This window comes from Pygoscelis adeliae, unplaced genomic scaffold (assembly GCF_000699105.1).
Source record: "Pygoscelis adeliae isolate BGI_AS28 unplaced genomic scaffold, ASM69910v1 Scaffold467, whole genome shotgun sequence".
Classification (NCBI taxonomy): Eukaryota; Metazoa; Chordata; class Aves; order Sphenisciformes; family Spheniscidae; genus Pygoscelis; species Pygoscelis adeliae.
The window spans coordinates 400970-414840 of NW_008825253.1; the positions used below are offsets into that span (position 1 = coordinate 400970).

Here is a 13871-nt window from a genome sequence, read left to right on the forward strand (position 1 = left end):
CCCCCGAGCAGCCGGCTGTGCCGAGCTGGGGGTGCCCGGCGCGGGCGTTCGCAGCTGCGGGTGGTGCGTGGTGCCCCGTTAGGAAGCGATCCTCATTCCTGCCCTTCACGTTCCAGTCGTTTAGGAGGGAGAGGTGTAAACTGAGACACCGGCAATTGACCTTTATCACGCCGCAACTGCTACGTCCAACCTGCCAGCCTGGCCCAGTACGAAATTAATATAGCAGCGCGTGAAGCTCGTAGCTAAATTTGTGTCTTTGGACCGATAACCGTCTTAAGTATTAGACCGGGGAGGCACTTACTGACAGCCTCTTTCTGCGGCTGACCTGGGCTGAAGACGTCCCATGGTTCGTAAAGCTCGGCAGTGCTACCTTTCGATTGCGTGGAGAGGGGCAGCGAGCAGGGCTGGGTTACCGGCGATGTTAGTGCAGCCGAAAACGGGGTCGAACTCAACAGAGCTGCGCTTGGGCTGGAAAATAAGCTTGGTGGAAAGTGCAACCAGGTGCCGGGACTGATCTTAGGAAGGAGGGAGTTGCGGTGGATGCAGAACTAACCCTTCGCTGCTGGGGCTGACCCCCAGTTCCCCTGCCTTGAAGCCAGTTGTGTGAGAACTTGTCCGTGTCTCTAAAGCCCTGTTGCTTTTCTCTGCCTGGCTCAGCATGACCGTGCGATTGGGGTTTATATATTTAGCTCTTCTAATTTGGTTTTCAAGGTGCATATTTAACCTGCGCATGTTCTTATTACTGATTCCTTTGGGCATCCTTTCCCGTTTCTTCTGATCGTTAGCTGTGCTTGTTTGGTGCCATTTGCCTTGACGACACAAAGCCCACGAATTCTGAGCAGGCCCTTTTGGTGCTGCAGAATACAAAATGAGTCATTAACGTCACAGAAGGACAGACCGATTAAAGAACATATTTCTCCTTCAAAGTCCTCAAGCAGAAGGAGGGAGATTATGTTCAAGTTTTTTTGTTTAATCGGCATCATTTGTCCAGAAACTTACTGAAGTCTTCTGTGCACATGATGGAAGCTGGAACACAAGCCCATCCTGTTATGAGTTCTTTTTGTCGTGTTGGAATCGAGGAAGAGCCCAGAATCCCTCCAGCATGTTAAAGGGGAGATTTCCCGCTGTGCTTTGGGTCCCGGCGTTTTCTGGGACCTGAAAGTGAAGCTGATCTTTTTTGTTCTTCCTCTCCACAGTCCCACCGCAAGTTCTCTGCTCCCAGGCACGGCCACCTGGGCTTCCTCCCCCACAAGAGAAGCCGTCGCCATCGAGGGAAGGTGAAGACGTGGCCTAAGGATGATCCCAGCAAACCGGTCCACCTGACGGCTTTCCTGGGCTACAAAGCTGGCATGACACACACTGTGCGGGAGGTGCACAGGCCTGGGCTCAGTAAGGCTTGGCTGTTGGAAGCGGGGAGCCGCATCCAGGAGGGAAACGAGGGAAAAGACTTGTTGGTGGGAAAGGCTGCTCCTGGGAACGGGTGGTGGAGCACATAGCTTCCAGGCTATCTCCCGTAATGCCGTCCAGATCTTGGCTGGCCAAAGGCCACCTCATGGCCAGCGTGAGCTGAGTTTAGGGGTTCCTGGGAGGTCCTCACGCCGGTAGGGTGACTGGTGGTTTGTTGGATCCTGCTGGCGGAAGGGCTCTGCAGGGTAACTACCTGACAGATCCTGGGCTTGAAGCGCCCTCCTGGGGAAGTTTATAATGTTACCCTCTGGGATGCCCACAGGACTGGAGCCGAACTCCAGGGCAAGATTCATCCAGTGTACTGCTTCCCCCAACCCGGGGAAGATGGGTTAAAGAGTGCTGGGCCACGGGGCCTAACCTGTTCGGTGTCTGGGGATCAAACCCTGCGTGGCCCTCCAGCAGGTGGGAGATGGAAGGGCTGAGGCTGGCTGTGAGAACAGAGTGTGACTTTGCCCCCAGCACGTTGCTTGCTCGCTGTAACGGCACGGGCCATGAATGGCTCCAGGGAATGATCTGGTCCTAGACGATGCTGAGCACCATTTCCCTTTGCTGTCTTGCAGAGACCTCCAAGAGGGAGGAGGTGGAGGCCGTGACCATCATCGAGACCCCCCCGATGGTGGTGGTGGGGGTCGTGGGGTACATAGAAACACCGAAGGGCTTGAGGAATTTCAAGACTGTTTTTGCTGAGCACATCAGCGATGAGTGCCGGCGGCGCTTCTACAAGAACTGGTACGTGCCTCCGCGGCTGGGGAGGGTCCCTGGGGCACTGCGAGTGGGGAGTCCCTCGCAGGTCTTCCCCGCAGGCTCTCCATGATGCCCAGCCGTTGCAAACAGCTGGCAGCTGGCTCTGAGGTGGAGTGAAACTGCTATTTATTTAGCCATGCAGAGAGATACTGCAAACAGCTTGATGCTGGGAATCGGCATATGCATATGTAAATTTATTCTAGTAGTTGAACTAAGTTAGCTCTCTCCACAATATCATATGGTAGTGCATGCTGCAGGTTCGTTTTCCTTTGTGTAGGTCGGGCTCATTTACTCTCCATTAAACTGGGATACTTGAGCTGAGGCACCAAATGAAGGGAGTAAAACCAGATCAGTTGGGGAAAATTGATGCAGAATGTGACCCCTGGCCCTTGTAAACATCAACACCCGAAATCCCACACCAGCGGAGAGGAAAATGGAAACATGAATTTCGTAACTGTAGGAATCATGTCTCCTGCAGAAGTGCCGTTGAGATCCACCCACCACATGCCTCTGATCCCTGTCGGGGGCTGTTTTCTCCTTTCTCCACTTAGCTCTGATTTTGCGCATGTATTTTGATGGCACTGAGCCAGTCAGTGGGAGACAACTGGATTCCTCATGCAAAAAGGCTTGAATTACCAGCCCTTCTCTGCAGCTCGTTATTCACTTTCCTCTTCCCACCTCAAAGCCCTGTGTGGTGGCCCCGGCGGCCAGGCGAGGTTCAGGTATCCACAGGCACCTTGTGCCTCCAGGGAAGTGCCTGGCAAGGTGATCTGTCCCCCCCACGCCGCGCTGTCTCAGGGCACAGCAAAGTGCAGAAGCACTTCACCATTCAGCTCTGCTGGATGTTAAACACTTTCGTCGTAGGCACAAGAGCAAGAAGAAGGCGTTCACCAAGTACTGCAAAAAATGGCAGGATGAGGACGGCAAGAGGCAGCTGGAGAAGGATTTTGCGGCTATGAAGAAGTACTGCAAGGTCATTCGTGTCATTGTGCACACGCAGGTCAGAGCCTCACCCCGGGGGGTGGGCAAGGGGGGACGCAGGGTCTTCCTCAGCTCGGGAGCGTGGTGAGGGCCTGGGAGCCGGGACCGCGGGGGTGTCTTGGTGGGGTCACAGGAGGCTGAGCAGGCAGACGCCCGTCAGAGGGTGTGGGACAGGGCATGCAGGCGATGGGAGGTGCCAGCTGACTTTTCCAGCTACCTCTTCACACCCACCCTGTCCCTTTGAGGTGGGCTCAGCAGAGCTCCCTGCTGGGGGATTACCGGAGGGGGCTGCGGCTGTGGCACGCTGGGGAGCCCACACGCCGTGGAGGAGAGCAGACTTTGTGCAGAGCCTCAGCAGGTGGTAAGCCCTGTGTCAGCAAGGGCCCCATGATCACCTCAAATTAGCAACTGGTGTCAAATGTTTGGGCAAAAATAACCCACGAGCAGGCACAGTTTTGCTAGATGCTGATTGCTAGGTACACGGGGCCCATTTTCATGCTGATCCCTGGAGTTAATGGCTGCTTTGGAGCCTGGGGCAGAGCTAAGCTGGCTCAAGGCTTCACTTGTGGCTGGCACGGACCCTCAAAGTCCTGCTGTAGCAATTTGGCAGGGGCTTTGCACAGGGAGCTGGGACTGGGAGAGAGCGGAGGCACCTCTTGGTGGGAACTAGGAATAACTGCTCAGTCTGGAAGCAGAGGTGGAGCACGACCAAAGGAGAGGCACTGACTCTGGCTCGGAGCACAGAGCTGCATCCTGGCTGGTTGCAGTGTTCAGCCTCAGACGGTGCTCTGGTGATGGGCTCCTCTGGGGCGTTTACCATGGGTAGTACTACCGTGCTTAGCTTTTGGGGTAGGATGAGGCTGGCCTGCTCCTGTGCTCCCTGGAGAGAGGGTGTGGGTCAGCTCCTGCCTGGAATGGGAGCACTGGGAGATGGGGTGGTTGGGCTCAGGGAAAAGGAGTTGGGTCCAAGAGATATGTAGGCGTGCTGACCCAGGTCGCTGGCTGTTATGAAAGGGGTTGACAGTGTGATAGAGAGGGGCGGTGAAGAGCTGGTCCTGCTCACCCTCTGTGCCCCTCACAAGCGGTGGGTGATGCGGCCCTGCCCTCATGTTCATGCCTGGGAGGTGAAGGCAACATTTTGCCCTAATGCAGTGTCTAATGCAGATGAAGCTGCTGCCGCTGCGGCAGAAGAAGGCCCACGTGATGGAGATTCAGCTGAATGGTGGGACAGTGGCTGACAAGGTTGACTGGGTCCGTGAGAGGCTGGAGAAGCAGGTCTCCGTGCACAGCGTCTTCAGCCAGAACGAGATGATTGATGTCATTGGCGTGACCAAGGGGCATGGGATGAAAGGTACAGAGCAAGGAGACCCTTGCCAGGGGCTCGGTTCTGTCCTTCTCATATGACACTACCCATAAGGTAGTGCTGGGGGAGGAGACTATTAGCCATGCTGAGAACCCACCAACTTATTGCGCACAGGGACTAGCAAAGAGCCTCTGGCCCTCAGCCGTGATGTGCAGTTCCATTGTAGCAGAGCTTGGTTTCCTTAATCTCAGTAAAGGCCATGTTTTCTGCTGTGCCCAGAGTCCTCCCTGGAGGAGGAGGCTCAGAGGCACTGTGAGTACGTAAAGCCATTGCACGTCTCACAAACGCCACGTGTGCGGAGATGTGGGTGTTTCTGTGCGTGTGCGTGGATGTGCTCATCAGGAACATGTCACAGTCTGATCAAATCCATGGGAAGTGAGAACAGTTCTGTGCTCCGGCCTCTCACGGTGGTGACAGCTCTTGGTCTCCTTCCAACATGGTATCTTCCAAGAACTGCAGAAGAATAATGAGACTCTCCCCTCCCCAGCACTCAGACACCAGCCCTGAATCTCCCCGGGGTTCTCACTGCCCTGTCCGGTCACATTTCCAGGGGTAACGAGCCGTTGGCACACCAAGAAGCTCCCCAGGAAGACACACAAGGGCTTGCGCAAAGTTGCCTGCATCGGAGCCTGGCACCCGGCCCGGGTTGGCTACTCCATTGCTCGGGCTGGCCAGAAGGGCTACCACCACCGCACGGAGCTCAACAAGAAGGTATGGCCCAGATGGGCTCCCTCAGAGCACCACTGCGCCTTCCTGCCTTCCTTCCTCCCGTGCTGTCACCATCCTTTGCACCGTGGCCTCTGTTCCCCCCAGATGTTTCCCTAGAGATCTGCAGTGCTGTTGTTCTCCGTGCCTTTCCCTGTTGTTCCCTGTTCCCTTGTTCCCTGCTCAAGGGACACATCACAGGGGGCACATCTTGGTGAAAACTGCATCGTCCCTGTGACATCCCTCACTGAGGGGGTGGGAAAGTCGCCGTCTCAATTTCCTTTCTGTTCCTAGATTTACCGCGTCGGCCATGGGATCCACGTGGAGGATGGCAAAGTGGTGAAGAACAATGCCTCGACGCACTACGATGTCACGGAGAAGACCATTACGCCTCTGGTAAGGGCTGAGGGTGTAAAAGGGCTGTGACTGGCCCTGGCTACAGGAATCCTAGCCAGGGAAGTAATTCCTTGGCCGGAGACACCTGCGTAAGAAATGATTTGAAGGAAGTTCACTGAAAGAAATGCAGTGATTCCTTTCCTCATGTTTTGGACATGGAAAACCATCTCTGTGAGGTGTTTTTTTAGGCCCATTGGTAGACCCAAACACATAACTTTCAGCTGATGACTTGGGCAGGAACCAAGAACTTTGTTTAAAAAGAAAAAGAAGTATAAATGACATTAAAAATCTGATACTTAACAGATAAATGTTTGTTACTTGGTTTAAAAATTCACTTTTGCTTATTAAAAACTGTTAACTTGGGAGTCTAGCCAGCTCTGCTCTCTGTTCACCCACACCCTTCAGGGAAGGAAGCAGGGTTGCTGGTTCCCCAGCTCTGACGGGGTGCTGCTTAGCTTGGATCATGCAGTCAGTGGGGCTGACATGCTCTGGTGGTCCTGAGCAGGCAACCTGAAGGGTGCAGAGTGTTGTTAGCTGGAAGGACTGTCAGTCACTACCTTCTCCTGCCCTAGAAAGTGCCACCTGTGGACACATCTGCTCCCGTCCGGCTCTCCTGCCTGCCAACCCTCTCTCTCCCTCTCCCCACAGGGTGGCTTTCCTCACTATGGGGAGGTCAACAACGACTTCCTCATGCTGAAAGGCTGCGTCGTGGGCACGAAGAAGCGTGTGCTCACCCTCCGTAAGGTGAGAGCGCAGCCGGCGCTGGGGAGGGACGGGCTGTAGCTCTCCACGAAGGGGTTCACCGCGTGGAGAACGCCACCGCCTCCAAATGCTGGGCAGGGAGACTGGTCGGGTCCTTGATGCTGTGTTGCAGAGGGCATGTGGCACCTGAGCGCGGTGCTCAGTGAGACCATTCGCGGCTAGGAGGTTTGTGGCAGTGTGCAGTCGGAGGTACTCTCTCTGGAGACAGAAGCTGCAAGCCTTTGAGGGCTGTGATGTGGGGCCCAGAAATGGAAACCTTGGCCATAAACAGATTGTGAGCAAATGAAACGCTAAGTGGAGAGTAGGCTCATTTCAGAGCTGCTCTGCAATCCAAGGCATCACCTGCCACCTGAGCACCAGGGTGTTTCTCTGAGAAGGCAGATTTTTGTGGAGATATTTGTCTAATGGATGCACCTAGGATATTTCAACCCTGCTTCCATCACAGCAGATGTCCAGATTTTCTGTAACGCTAAGCCTGATGCATTGTGACTCTTCTTTTCCAGTCCCTTCTGGTGCACACAAGCCGCCGGGCTCAGGAAGCCATTGAACTCAAATTCATTGATACCACTTCCAAGTTTGGCCATGGCTGCTTCCAGACAGCCCAGGAGAAGCGGGCTTTCATGGTGAGTTACGTCCTGCGCCGGCTCCAGCTCCCAGGCCACGCTCGCAGCTGGGGCTACAGCAACTGATGGACTCCAACCAAGCATCTGCTTCTCGATGTAACAGCAATGAGTGATCGGGACTGTCTTGCATAAAAGACAGGCATGAATTCAAATCACACAGCAGATATTATGCTAAGGAAGGACATGATGGTTGTGTGCATGATCCAAGACAACCCAACTAGCAAATAATATACCATATGGCCAACCAGTTTCCATTCACCACGGGACGTTTTAAACAAGCAGTTAACTTGGCAGGCACTGCCTTGGACATATGGTCTCTTTCACCCGTAATTGTGCACTTCTTTTTGATTTGTTTGGAATGATTTATAACTTTAATGTTCTTAAGAGGAAAAGGTTGGGTCAAATTCAGACACAAATTTGCGATTCTTTTGTCAGGAAGCTTTCAAAAAGGCCAGGCAGTATATTTTTCTTAAATCCAGGGCAAAAAAAAAATTTAAAGAATCCAAAACAAGCAGAGTTTCTTGAAGAGTTTTGCAACCTACACCAGGCTGGTGCATAAGTCTGAATGTGAAATTGAGGAAGCGTTGAGTAAGCCAGGCCTTCAGCTAGCAGAAATGAAAGAAACGACTGCCTGGATACCACGCAGATGTAAACCGTGTCCGGATCCGGCCTGTCGGCTAGAAATCCCATGTGAAACTGGCTAAGCCTCCTCAGCCCCGGGAAGGGGGATTGGCTATGCAGTGCCTTTGCAGAGCTCTTTAGAGGTTAAGCTGTTTTCCTTTATCTCAGTGTTAGGAGCTTGTTCTGTGTTCTGCTGTTGCTGTCACTGCAAGTCCCGAGTAGCTGTGACGTGGACCTTAGTGACAGGAGGTGGTTTTACCAGGTTGCAGATGTTTTCTTTGCCATTTTCTACTGTGGGGTGAGAGTTTCCCCCACATACAATGTGGTAAAACTTTACATTTGGCTGGAAGTAGAGGCACGTAAGTAATTCTTGCCATCTGCTCCCCTAGGGCTTACTTGGTCCGGGACAACCCCGTTTCTTAGCTGGTGGAAACCCCTCAGGCTCTGTTGAGTTGGCTGATGAGAATCTGCGCCTTTGGCTGTGGGAGGCCTTGCCTCCTCCAGGGCTCGTACAGCAGCTCGGCAGCTGCTCCACCGTGGCGGGCTCCCGGTAGCGTTCATCAGCACGATTACTGCTCCCCTCCACGTCCCCTGACTGCAGGCCAGCCCGCCCAGCTCGGAGCAGGTCACTCGCTGCCGCTCTCTGGCTGCTTTTGTGGTTTCCAGACAAACAAACCCTTTGTGCAAGGGCAATGATGTTCCCCTCCTGATTCCTGCAGGGCTATGGAGGCCCCAGGGGCGGCTGGTGAATGGCGGCACAGAGCTCCCAGCTGGGGAGCAGAGACCAGGAGCAGCCTTGCACGGCAGAAAGGGGCCAGAGCTGCATTTCTGCCCCCCGCAGCTCAGATGCAGCCTTGTAGGCCAGGTTTGTCTGCCACTGACACTGAGAGCTCTCTGCTCTGCTCTCTTCCAGGGCCCTCAGAAGAAACACTTGGTGAAAGGGAAGCCAGGAGTGCAGGAAGAGCTGTAAGGACTCAGATACGCAAGGCTACCTAACTGGCCACCTTCAATAAAAAGGCTTCAAGCCATGTCTGCTGCCTGTCTTCCTTCTGGAGGGGTGTCCTGCCTGCATTCAGTGCTGCCTGTGGGCAGCAGTGTGTCCTCGAGGCTCCTCAGCACGTGGGGATGGGACAAGTAGCACGTGAGACTGGCCCATATGACAGGGACTAACTGGGACGGCCACGTGCCTGCTCTGTCCTCTGGATCCTCCCTTTCCTTTGCCCGGTGAATTTTTTTCCACTGCCTGCACTCACCCAAACCACGGTGAAGACTCCCCTTCCTCTCTTCCAGAGGGGAGCAGAGCAGGTACCAGCACTTCTGCCCCAGTTTCTGCTGGGAAGACAGGGCCTCCCCATTACCTGCCTCTGCCCGGTCTCACTGACCATCTCTCCCCTCGCCGCCTCCCACACACGCACACTCAGGCACTCCTTTTGCTGAGCTGAAAGTGTGACCCGTGGACTTCTCTCTGCTCAAATCCCCACGATCACAGCCGGCATCCTCGGCAGAGGTGGGAACTTGGGTACAATAAGATGGCTGCTAGGTAAGACCGGGCAGTGATGGATTTATTCAGATTTTGGACTCATTTCCCACCCATGTTTTCCTTGCAGTCCAGCTGCCTGCAGCGGAGGGTGTGATGTGTCTTGGAGCTGTGATGTCTTGGATCAGCGGTGATCACAACTCCCTCAGTGCAGCACTGGTCTGGGCGTCCTGCACTCTCTTTGGGAACCAGACAGTGGAAAGCCCAGCCCTCCGCTGGTCCGGAGCTGCCCCCTTGATCGGGAGTCCTGGGAACCTGGTAGGAGGCGCATGAAGTACTTGGGTCTCCAGCAAACCCCTTGCCCCGGGTCTGGTTCTGCTCTGAGCGTGTGCTTGCAGTATTTGAGGAGGCGGCTCATCTACAAAAGTGCTGAGGGTGAGATGAACCGAGAAGTTCAGACCCCACGGCATAGCCCTGGATGCGGTCAGTGGCCAGGCCCCGGCTGGCTCCGTGTCCCGGCGAGGCCCCTGAGCTCTCTGCAGTGTCTCTGCCCTGCCCGTGGGGCTGCGCGTCAGAGCCTCTTCTCTCCCTTGGCTGGTAGGTCCCCGGGCAGTCCCCCAGTGGGTGGCTGAGGATCCAGGCCAGAGCGCATGATGGGAATGATGAGATCGTCCATGTTTGGCATCACCAAGATTTTCTGAAAAGAGGCATCCAGAATAAGAAGTAGGTGGTTTTGAACACCTGACTGGTGACACATCTGCCGGGAAGTGGCCTTGGCAGGAGCCGCACTCGGGTAGAAACCGGGGCTGTGAACAGAAGGTCCGGGGCTCCCGTCCCCTCGTCAGCAGCTGACCGTGCCTGGCCCTAGAGGATTACCAGCTCTGGGCATCTCAGGATGGGGACGAAGAGGAGCAGTTTTTCTTTGCCCTGTACGGCTTCAAGGGTGGTCATGGCAGAGGGCAGGGACCAGCACTTGGAAGCCATTCAAATGGGCAGCTCTTTGGGGGGGATTTGGGTACCTAAACATCTGTGGGGACATTTCTGCTCTTTGAGCAGAGGTCTCAAAGGCGAGAGGCTGAAAACAAACCAGCGGGTACCTTGTGATGGTAAATCTCCCAAACATCCCAAAACCAGAGTTGATGGGTGAATTCAGCCCTTTTGGGGGGTGTCTGCCTGGGACTTGCTGACACTCCTAACCCCCCTGTTTGGGGCAGGGCTGCACATGCTGGGAGGAAACCACTTCTCCTCAAGCACTCTAGTGCTCGGAGCACCAGCCCTTGGAACTTGTTACTTAGGTTGTGTTTCTTGACTGTCCAAAGCTGGACAGACCAGATGAGATGTTGGCTTTCTGTAGAGATAACCCTGGCCCAAACTGAGGTCTGATTATCCCTGATCGCAGCGACGCCCATGCTTCAGCAGGGTTTGCTGAGCCCTTTAACAGACCACGCACCTGAAATTCGTGCTGCAGCTTCTTCTCGATCCACTCGGTGACATGGAGGAACGTCACCTCCCGCTCACCCAGCTTTGGGCGCACCTTCAGCTCCAGCTGGGGCGGGACTCGGAAGCTGTACCTGCAAAGGGAAAGGAAAGAGGCAGAAAGCATCACGTCCCGAATATGCGGCACAGCCCACATGGCCCCACTGCTGGGTTTTAGGGACCTGCCTCCTGGGAGGAGGTGGCTGGGTTGCAGCGGGAGCTCTGGGTCCCCAGATCCTGTCTTGGCCTGGGTGGGGACCAGGAGAAATGAGCCTGAGGTCTCTGACTCCCTTTGGGAGAACAGCCCTGGCTTGCTGGCACCCCAGATGAACACGAAGCCCCAGAGCTGGCTCCTTGGCTGAGCCACAGGGAGCAAGGGGAGCTGGAAGGAGGATGCGTGTGTGTCCCCGCATGGGAGGAAGGAGAGCTGGTACCAGACACGGTCCGTTGGTGGTGGGGGGATGTTCACGGCCAAGGTGCCTGCCAGCTCCTGCACCTCCACCGTCAGCAGCAGCGGTGTGTTGGAAACCTCCTCGATCTTCTTTTTGATGAACTCGTTTTCAGTGGCCTTCTGGAAGTACTTGGACTTGGCGATCTTATCCACAAAGCGCAGGATCTTCCGGCTCGTGCTGTTGCTGCTGACGTGGCTAAAGCAAGGGGAGCCACAGCTCAGCAGCAGGGTGAGACCCAGAGCCGTGCTGGGTTTCGGCATCCCCCGGCCGTCTGCCACAGCACCCCGCAGGGACAGGAGTCCCCTGTGACGGGCTGCCATGATGTGCCGGGGTGCCTGTGCGTGCCCTCCCGGGGAAACCGGCCCCCAGCCCCTGTGCTGGCATAGCACCGTGCCTCCCCCAGCATCTCCCCGTACACCCCGTGGCGCAGACCCCAAACAGCCCCTTACCCCTCGGCGCCAGGCGGTGGGACCCGCTCCCCCAGGGCTCCCGCGGGCTCTGCAGCGGTGACATCTTCCTCGTCGGAGGAGCCGGCGCTGGATGACTCCGCATCGCTGTCTGCCAGCAGGATCAGCCGTGGCCTGGCGCTGCGAGCCCCAAGGAGCATCACAGGGGTGCCCTGGGGCCAGCACCCTCTTGCCTCGCTCAGGCAAGAGGAGGAGGAGGATGAAACCCAGCCATGCACATTCTCCTTACCCCTCTCCGCCTGCCTCTGCCGGGCAGCTCTCCTCTGCAGTGCTCTCCTTCCCCAGCTTGCAGAGGTTCATCTTCGTCTCGAGCGTCATCTGCAACGAGCCGCAGTAGGTGACCTCCACGTCCACCCAGAGCCCTGCCGGGGAGAGGGACGGGGTGAGCCCCTGTCAGCACCGCAGGGGCCGAGGGCTGCTCATGCGCCTGCCGACACCTCCCTGCTTCGGGGACCGGGCTGGTACCTCGATAACAGCTGCTGTGGAGCCAGCCCTGGGATCCCTGCTGCTCTGCAGGGCTCTTACCTCGGTCATTGACGGTGGTGTTGGAGGCGCTGAGGACCGAGGGGATGGATGTGCCCATGTCCAGCTCCGTCAGCGTCAGCTCATTCATGAAATACGGGAGCTGATGGAGGGAAACCACATGGGGACGATCACCACAGTCTGGCACCCGCCGTGGGGCCTTGGGGATGGGGCTGTCCCGGGTGCTGTGATGCTCCTGCCTCTGACCTTGATCTTGCTCAACTTCTTCTGGATCTTGCTGGACACTTGCTCGGCCCAGTATCGCTCCCGGAGGAAGTCCCAGAAGATGCGCCCCACCAGCGCATTCATCCAGGCCATGCATGCCTCGCTGTGCCCGGCCGTGTCCTCACCGAGCTGCGGAGGGACAGAAGCCACGAGCCCCTGGAGTGAGGTGGCCCCATGAGCAGTGGGACCCGCTGGCTGGGTGCTCCCTTGCACCATGGCTTGGCTGCTCAAACCGTGGTGGCGGGAGGGAGGAGACAAACCACAGGACTGGAAGTGGCTGCACGCAGGGTCCATCAGCCTCTGCTTAACGCTCGTGTCCCGCTCCCGGTGCTGGATTTGTCCCACTCACCTTCACGGGCGTGGGGCTGCCCAGTGCTCCGTGAGAGGGGCTCCGATCTGGGCTGCCCCCCACCTGCGCTGGCACGAATCGGGCCATGTAGGTGCCGTAATCCAGGAAAATCTTCTGTCGGACGCTTCCCGCCAGGTCCTTGGGTGGGACAGCGGAGGGGATGTCCTCGGCGCTCCCTCCACTGCTGCTGCTGCTGCTCCGCGGAGCTGGTCCCACACCTGGAGACACGGGGACAACGAGCGGGTCAGGATGGCATGAGAGGTGACATGCCGCCTGGCGGCAATGCACGCGCGGTGACGTGCCGCGATGCACATGCGGTGACATGCTGCCCGTCCGCGATGCCAGCGACATGCCACCCACCCTGTGCTGGCAAGGGGGATCCTCCAGGCTCTCCCTGCTGCTGCAAACGCTCTTGGCTCTGGGCTCCTCCATCTCCCCCCACGCTCACTGCTGCCTACCAAGGGCTTGTCCTCCCAGCACACGTGCAGCTCCCACCCTGGATCAGACCCGGCACAGAGCAGACGCCACGATGGCTGCTTCTCACCTGCCCTGGCTTTGCCGTGGCTGCTGCTGGGTGTCCCACGGGAGGCTCGCATGAGGTGCTGGTACCACTCCTCCTTCTCCCTCCCAGTCCGCCCGAAGAGGTACAGGCACCTCTCCCTGCAGTCCCCTGGGACATCCTGGCCTGGCACTGGCGCCTTCTTCGTCCCTTCATTCCTCTGCAGCTCTACGTTGTGCTCCTCGCTGCTCCTGCACTCCATGTCCGCCAGGTCGGGGAGGAGGACGCATATGGGGTATTTCTTGTTCCACGTCCGCTTTCGGGCCAGGCTTGGGGGGCAGAGGAAGACCTGCAACACCGAGAGTGGTGGTGAAGCCAGGGCACTGGGGGTCCCCACAAGGGGAGAGTCCCCTACTCCCACGGGAGAGTCCTTGGCGCTGCCGGACTCACCTTGGCATCAGTCAGGTCATAGCAGCGGTGGCTGACGAAGACGGTGTCGAGGATTTCCTCCTCGAAGGTGGCTCGGCGTGGGATGTTGCTCTTGGGGTAGGAGAGCTTGAGGGTGGCCCCATCCAGCGTGGCGAGCACCGAGTGCGTGAGCGAGGGGTGGAAAAGCTCAGGGTCGTAGACGTGCAGCTGGTTCATCCAGCCCTGGGTGGGAGGAGAGGGAGCCGGCTGCTTCCCCCTGTGCCGTACGGGGTGGCAGCCTGCATCCACCGTGGGCTCGGCACCCCCTCGGTGC

The 13871-nt window shown here is 57.0% G+C and overlaps 2 protein-coding genes across 2 annotated transcripts in view; one reads left to right on the top strand and one right to left on the bottom strand.

Annotated features, from left to right (window-relative positions):
- Positions 1-203: 203 nt before the first annotated feature.
- On the top strand, positions 204-8690 carry RPL3L (ribosomal protein L3-like). The gene is made up of 10 exons (XM_009329380.1): positions 204-346; positions 1197-1389; positions 2028-2196; positions 3076-3211; positions 4357-4543; positions 5106-5266; positions 5555-5656; positions 6305-6400; positions 6922-7041; positions 8576-8690. The coding sequence occupies exons 1-10, from the start codon at positions 344-346 to the stop codon at positions 8630-8632; spliced, it is 1224 nt and encodes a 407-aa protein (XP_009327655.1). The 5' UTR covers positions 204-343; the 3' UTR covers positions 8633-8690.
- Positions 8691-9710: 1020 nt separating this feature from the next.
- The window catches only part of LOC103921435 (testis-expressed sequence 2 protein-like), a 5221-nt gene continuing 1060 nt past the window's right edge, over positions 9711-13871 (bottom strand). Inside the window, exons 2-11 of the mRNA XM_009329405.1 lie at positions 13580-13780; positions 13175-13478; positions 12631-12848; positions 12264-12410; positions 12060-12159; positions 11764-11896; positions 11517-11654; positions 11050-11262; positions 10590-10710; positions 9711-9836 (exon numbers count right to left, since the gene is read on the bottom strand). Of these exons, the coding sequence (XP_009327680.1) occupies positions 9711-9836; positions 10590-10710; positions 11050-11262; positions 11517-11654; positions 11764-11896; positions 12060-12159; positions 12264-12410; positions 12631-12848; positions 13175-13478; positions 13580-13780 (1701 nt within the window). The remainder of the gene's footprint in view (positions 9837-10589; positions 10711-11049; positions 11263-11516; positions 11655-11763; positions 11897-12059; positions 12160-12263; positions 12411-12630; positions 12849-13174; positions 13479-13579; positions 13781-13871) is intronic.